This window comes from Ornithorhynchus anatinus, chromosome X1, assembly GCF_004115215.2.
Source record: "Ornithorhynchus anatinus isolate Pmale09 chromosome X1, mOrnAna1.pri.v4, whole genome shotgun sequence".
In the NCBI taxonomy this organism is placed as follows: domain Eukaryota; kingdom Metazoa; phylum Chordata; class Mammalia; order Monotremata; family Ornithorhynchidae; genus Ornithorhynchus; species Ornithorhynchus anatinus.
In genome coordinates this window covers 33,961,758-33,969,101 of record NC_041749.1, presented here as the reverse complement: position 1 = coordinate 33,969,101, position 7,344 = coordinate 33,961,758, and the positions used below count along the sequence as shown (strand labels likewise).

Below are 7,344 nucleotides of genomic sequence, written 5' to 3'. Positions count from 1 at the left end.
CGCTACAAACTTCAAGCATGACAGCACAACAAAGGCCAGCCTTATAGTTTGCACCATGTGGCCAGGACTGTGGTTCCCATATTGGCCTTTTCAGCCACACAGACGCACGGAGGTGAACTTCATCATCAGTAGTGTCTTCTCCAAATATGGAGTTTCAAGCTTTGCAAGGGAACTGATCACGTCAATAGGAAACTAAGTCCTCAGGGGCTGCTCTGAAAGTAGATCTAGCTCCTTGCAAGGAAATGACAAGCCAAAAATGGGTCTGGGGCTGGCAGGGTCGAGGGGGTTCTTCTCCCCTAAAAATCCCCTTGTCTTCATAGTTTAGATTCTTGGGACCAGAAAAAGAAGTGATTACTATATTGCTGACCTATAAGTGGGGATCATTTCAACCAACTCTGTTGTACTGCATTCTCCTAAGTGCTTAATACAGTGCTCTGCACAGTAGGTTCTGAATAAATACCACTGATTGATTGAAAAGTACAGTGCAGTTCCCCACACCCCAAAGTTTTTGACCTACCCCCTCTCCCTTCTCCCATTTCCTCCTCCCCCTTCACCCTTTGCTCCTTCCCCCTGCCCATTCCCTTCTACCTCCCCCTCCCTTTCCCAACCCCAACCAATCACAGCCATGGATTGGGGGCCAAGAGGTGGGACTGCCCGAGACATTTAGAGAAAATCAGGACTTGTCATGCACAGAAGTTTGTAGCTATTTATTGCACTGGAAACACCAAGAATAAAACTGACAACCCATCCCTCCCCACTCCCCCCCGCCACCCCGATAGCAGAAAATCCGAGCAGAGATCGTCCAGTTGGCAGGCAGCCAGGCCACAGGTTCACACGGGGCCGCTGGGGAAACAGGGCTTGTTCACTCCCTGCACAAAAGAGATTCCCTGGGGCCCCGTTGCGGACCGCCGCCAGCTCCAAACAGGAGAGAGACGGGGGGCTTGGGGCCACCCACTCCTTTTACACTACCCAGGTCGGGTTTTTTGCAGCCATGTGAAATCAAGAGGCCCCACAGAGAGCGGCTGTGTCTTCTGAGGGTTTTGGGTTTCTCCACGTCCCAGTTCCTGCTGTCCCAGAGTCATTGCAGAAGCCCTCTGGTGGGTAGCAGCTAGAAAAAGGACCCCCAGTGACCCCAAGACCCTCCCAGCCCACCATCCTCGGGAAGGGGGAGGCTGGCCTCTCTCGGGGCAGGGGAGGAGGAAAAAGGGAGGAGGAGGGAATCAGAGCATGAGTGCTGAGGTTAGAAGGAAGCTCACTGGGATGGGGTAGATGGGCATCAGGGCGGGGTATGCATGCTCGTCTGGCCCCGACTGCTCTCTGTGGGCACAGGGGAGGGGTCTAGGCTTGTACCCCAATCCACACGACAGACTTGGAGCTGTCTTGCCCACCACAGCCAGGAGTTTGGCGAGAGTCGGGCTGGCCCGCTGGCAGCCGGGCAGCTTGGCCCCCTGCCCCGGCAGACTAGGGAAGGGAGCCCAGTGCTTCCCTAGAGCTGCCTGGGCACCCCTGCACCCTTTTTTGCTATAACAAGGGACCCGATCTGGGAAGCACCAGACCACGGGAGCCCGGTGGGGAGGGGAGAAAGGAGGAAGGATGATGGGAAGATGTGGAGGGAGCAAGTCCAGAGCTAGGGAAGAACAGGAAGAGCCCCTAACCTGGAGTTCAAGTTCTTGCTTCGGGCTCCCAGTATCTGGCAGAAAGATGACCCGTATCCGACAGAGGAGCTGACCTGCTATGGGCGACCCAAGCCAAGGCGCAGAGATTAGACTTTGGAGGCCACACTGCACCCCCAACCCCCACGCCAGCTTCCTAAAGCCCTCACCTCTTCAGGACTTCTTGGCCACAGGGCAGGGATACAAAGACAATCCACTTTCCACTCCTGGGCAGCAACTGTTCCCACTGAGTCCCCCTGACCTCGCCCCCGGCGCTGCCATTTAAAGACCACGGCCTATCCATGGGTGATATTAGGTGCTTTCGAGTAGTCTATCCCAAAGGGGCATGGAAGGGAAGGTGAGAGAGGGGAACAGGTGAGGTTCCTCCAGCTAGGGATTTGCAGGCAAGAGGTCAGAGCTGTGAGATCTTGCTGCTTCTGTCCATCTGTGGCTAGCTAGTGTGCAACTTAGATGGTGGAGCCTGAGGAGGAGGAGATGATGGGAGCCTGCCAGCTCATTTATCTCCCCCAGAGATAACCTGGGGGCCCCTGCCCCACTAGCAGACCAAATGATGCTGCTGCCCCTGCAGGAACAAGGGAGGACACGAGGAAGGGGGTCCTTCCCCATCTTCCCCATCCTACCATAGGGTAGAGATTAAGGTCTGTAACCCCTGGGACTGACCCACCCTAGTTAGCTGCTTGAAGTCTTCTGCAGGGGACTGGGGCAGAAGCAGAACTCAAGGTCGGCTTTGGGACCTTTGGGAAGGAACCAAAGGTAATGAAAAGGCAGGGGCTGTGCAGGGGTGGTGCATAGGGAATTCAGGGAGTGGGGGCAGCTCAGGAACACCTCCAAGGGGGATGGAATGGTGAAGGGGAGTGGTGAGGGGAAGCGTCGGAAGGCACCCCTAATGGGTGCTGCAGGGTGCCAGGTTTGGTAATGCTTAAGGAAGACCTGCAGCGGTAGGGCCAGCTGTTTTCGGAGGCCAAGTGCACAGATATGGAAAACGGATGTGATACAAGGTGGTCGAAAGGTGAGCAGGGAGGGAGGAAAGGAATGGGGAGGCAGCAGGAAGAGGGGACATCAATGGAAGACAAGAGAAACCAGGTCTCGGCCTCTCTCAGGGTGCACAGCTTGGAGTCCAATCAGGGGAGCCAGAGGGGAGCTGCACAGGAAGCTATCCAGAGGACCCTACCCGGGGGGCAGGATTTGCCTGGATGCCACGGAAGACACTGCCCACTAAGAGATACTCACAACCACCAGAGCCGCTTAAGCGATCTGGGTCCCAAGGCCCTCGTGGGGCAGTTGGGTGGGCACTGAGTCTGAATCAGACCAAGGGCACTTCCCCAAAGCTGGAGGGATGAGGAGGCCTTTAGCCACCAGATACAGGGACCCCATCAAACCAGTAGCCTCCATTGCTATCATCATTCCTCACAATGACTGTGTTTGCAACTCAAGGCTGAGGCCTCTTCCTCTACTTTCCAGCTCAGACCAGTGCTGTCTTCCACACACAGCCCCAAGACAGGAGCATAATGAGGGAGGGCATGAGGGAGGAGGGCCCATGCAGAGGAAAGTCGGGGGAAGAGGAGAATTGGAAAGCACCCAGCCTTTCCGAATTTCTCTTATTGACTCCGAGTTACTTGAAAGGTTTTCCCCATCAGAGAAATCCCTTATCCTTCCTCTGCTCTCTCCATCCTTGAACTCCCACGGATGAGCCTGGAGATGTCCCTGGAACCTGCCCAATGTCTCCCATTGGCCGGGACTCCCTCCCAAGGCCCTTGGGAATTCTTCTCCCGTCGGCAAAACATAGCAGCACAGAGTCAGTGAAGCACTTTGAGAACCACAGAAAAGGCAGCAACACAATTCAAAGGCTGACACTGAGAATACAACCTCTTTTTTTGTTTTTGTCCAAAACGCATCAGATGGTTTTGTTGTCGTCGTTTTTTGTTGTTTTTTTTTTCAGATATACTTACTGCATATAAAGTGGAAAGGCATGCAAGGGACAAATGCAGACAGCAGCAGCCCAAAAGCACCTCACGTCAAAGAGTCAACCCCAGGTGGAAAAGAAAGAGGAAAAAAGAGATAGAGAGAGAAGGGGAGACAGAGAAAGAGAGAGATGGGGAAATGGGAATTGGCAGAAAAGAGAGAGAGAGAAACTCGGGGGTTACCAAAGGAAAGATAAAGAACAGAAATATTCAACACTATATCTCCAACTGCTCAACCCAAAGGGAAAGGGCTAATGGCAAGGCTTGGTGCTCTCTGCCCTATCCCTTCCCCCATCATGAAGTGGAGCTAGAGAAGGGCCACACCCCCATTCATCCCCCATGTTGCCTCATGACAAAGGTCAAGGGCTTGGACAAGCCTGTGGGAATGAGGAAGTTTGGTTGGTTCCTCTCACTGTCCATCTGATGACTGCCGAGCCCTGCGTGGAGGGGCACACAGCCCCCTCTCCGTTCAGAAAATCCCTCCGGTCTGTTTTTTTCTGAGTCAATATTGACATCTGACGTTCCAACCCTCTTTGACTGGTCCAAAATGGCACCCACGAGGTAACCCAGAGTGGAGCTGGGAAAGTCCGAGTTCTTGTTTACCCCTGGGCTCGGAGTTCACCTCCTCCACAGAGAGTCTACCAACTCAGCTCCAGAGGTTAAGAAAAAGAATCAACTGAAAAAACAACTCCCCTCCCTGTCACCCTCCCCTCCCCGCAATCATTTGAGATTTCTAGTTATTACATAAAGATCCATTTCAGCAAATACGCGGAATCAATTGACGAAATACACGGAAGTTTGGCTATAAAAAGGCATGCGGTCAAAGTAGAAGAGATACCTAAATGTCGCTTTTCTCTTTTTCAAAACACAATCAGATTTCCTCTCGAGGGTTACTATAGCTTGAATTCTCAATCTTTGCTGGAAAGATGGTTCAGTGGATAACTTCTGAAGCAAACAGCTCAATTGAAAAAAAAAGAAAAAAGAAGGACCCCTCTTTAGCACCAGCATTCTGTTAGTTTCCTGAAGACAAAAATCAACCAAGCCCTGACGGACAATGGGAAAGAAATTGAGGCCACCAGGAAAGAGAGGATAGGGCACACAGGATGGTCCAGAGCAGGTTCTAGAAGAAAGAAAGATGAACTGCTCTTTTAGGGTCAGGAAAAATGCAGTCTGGGTGTAACAGCCCTAGAGAGAGAGAGAGGTGGGCCCGGCTTGGGTGGACAGGCAGATTTCCCTGCCCATTGGCTCTGTCCTTGGGAACTTAGAGGAAAGAGATGAAGGGAACAGATACTCCATCAGTGACCAGATGTCCTTCTCCCAGTTGGAGAAGGGAGTGGTTGGGAGAGTGGAGGAGGGCTGGGTGTCACCTAGTCTCGATGTCATCCTTGGATCCAACGTGAGATAGTCTTGGGGCTCCAATGGGCTCCATTTCCTCGCTCTTGCTCCATCTCCAGTGAGAGGATAGAGATGGCGTCTTCAAACAAAGCAGTACTAGTCTGGAACCTAGGTGATATCATCTGGATAGCCTTTGGGACTCTGTGCGTGCGAGAGTGTGTGTATGTGTGTGTGTTCGGGAGGGGATGGTTAACTAAAGACATTCTCTTCCCAGCGTTCTCTTCTTTTGGAGTTTGGGCTGACAGTCTTGAGTGGGAAGCAGCAGGAGTGACCCGTGGGCCCAACTAGTCAACACAATCCAAAGCCGATTGCAAAGCTAAAGGGAGAGAGGGAAAAAAAAATGACAAAGAAAGGGCTGTTGTCGTTTACTCTCTGGGTGTGCGGTGGTTTGATGGGGAGGGTCAAGTTTTCCTGGCTTGGGGGAGAGGCGGCAGGTGGCAGCTGTGATGGAGGTGACGGTGGGAATTCCAGCAAGATCCAAGTGGTAGAACCGGCAGCCACGTTCCACTGGTGAAGAGGATGGGGTCTTCACAATGCAGCAAGGCAGTGACAAACCCGGCCAATCACAGACAGATCGCTTCAGCTGCAAGACACAAGGTGGGGAGGAGGGGGAGGCGGGAGGTCTCAGGGTCACTTGCTACAGATTTTATCTCCGTCCTGGGTTCTCTTCTAAATTGCTCCAGGGCTTGTCTCTCCCTACACCTCTCTGTTGCTCATACTCGCTCCAGGGCAAGTGAATTAATCCTGGCCTGGTGCTTGCTGGATTTGCCCAGTGTCCAGCCCAGGGACTGTAAAGCAGGTAGTCATCGCTAAGTGTGCTCCCAGCAGCAGAGTTAAAGAGTACACTGTCAAACCAGAGACCTCTTCTGGTTTGACTCGTGGCTTTGTGGAAAGAGCACGGGCTTGGGAGTCAAAGGTCATGGGTTCAAATCTCAGATCTGCCACTTATCAGCTGTGTGACTTTGGGCAAGTCACTTATCTTTTCTGGGCCTCATTCCCTCATCTGTCAAATGGGGATGAAGAATGTGAGGCCCATGTGGGACAACCTGACTACCTTGTACCTACCCCAGTGCTAAGAACAGTGCTTGGCACATAGTAAGCGCTTAACAAACAACATTATTATCAGCGTTTAGAACAGTGCTTTGCACTTAGTAATTGCTTAACAGATGCCATCGTCATTATTATCTGACTCGCTACTACTCCCGGTGAGAAACACAGTAAACGAGAAGCAGCATGGCTTAGTGGAAAAAGCATGGGCTTGGGAGCCAGAGGACGTGGATTCTAATCCCGACTCAGCAACTTGTCTGCTGTGTGACCTTGGGCAAGCTGCTTCACTTCTCGTGCCTCAGTCACCTCATCTGTAAAATGGGGAATAAGATTGTGAGCCCCACGTGGGACAACTTGATTACCTCGTACCTACCCCAGCGTTTAGAACAAGTGGATGTTAGAACGAGGGGATGAACAAGTGCTTTTAAAAGTGAGGCTGACAGGACCAACACAGGGAGGCGAGGGTGAGGTATTAGATCACTGTGGGCTGCTCCATCAATCAAGCAATCAACCGTAGTTATTCATAATATTATTATGGTATTTGTTAAGCACTTACTATGTGGTAGGCACTGCTCACGGTCTTAATCGCCATTTTACAGATGAGGTAACTGAGGCCCAGAGATATTAAGTGACTTGCCCAGGATCACGCAGCAGACAAATGAAAGAGCCGGGATTAGAACCCAGGTCCTTCTGACTCCCAGGCCCATGTACTATCCACTAGACCATGCGGCCAAATACTTAGTCCAGTGCTCTGTACGCAGTAGTTGCTCCATAGATACCCCTGATTGATTAGGACCCAAAGCTTTGGTGGAGAGGCACTGGGGCAGTAGAGGGTCATGGCTAGCCAGAGGGGGTGGGGGCCCAGGGAGGAGAAGGCTTACTGCGGCAGGACGGAGGGCGCTCCAGATCTGTGGAAATGGACGATCTGCCACTTGCCATCCCGGCGGTGCCAGATGCGGGTCTCCTCAGATTGCGCGGTACGGGGCACGCCACCCGCATCCACGTACTGCGTGATGCGGATGTAGGCGATACAGGCCGACTCGTCGCCCATCAAGTGGATGTGCGGGTTCAGGATGGTAGTATGGACTGGTTTGCTGTTCCTGGACCACACTGGTGGCGGGGAAAGAAGGAGAGAAGCAGATGGAATCAACTACAAGGCGCTGCCCCAACTTAACCAGCTCCTCGCTCTTTCCCGCAATGGCAGGGACCCGCTCCCTTTGCCGGCCTGCTCGGAAAGCCGAGCTGTCGTGTAAGGCCGCAGCCCCTGG

At 52.7% G+C, this 7,344-nt stretch overlaps 1 protein-coding gene across 3 annotated transcripts in view; it reads right to left on the bottom strand.

The window, feature by feature from the left end:
* Positions 1-683: 683 nt before the first annotated feature.
* The window catches only part of CAMK2A (calcium/calmodulin dependent protein kinase II alpha), a 74,130-nt gene continuing 67,469 nt past the window's right edge, over positions 684-7,344 (bottom strand). For 2 of the 3 annotated variants that reach the window (XM_029049990.2, XM_029049991.2), the window contains 2 exons: positions 6,958-7,186; positions 684-5,612 (listed from right to left, as the gene is read on the bottom strand). In XM_029049990.2, the coding sequence (XP_028905823.1) occupies positions 5,609-5,612; positions 6,958-7,186 (233 nt within the window). In that variant the 3' untranslated portion in view covers positions 684-5,608. Of the gene's footprint in view, positions 5,613-6,953; positions 7,187-7,344 lie in introns of those variants that run through there. The other variant, XM_029049992.2, reaches the window with a different exon arrangement.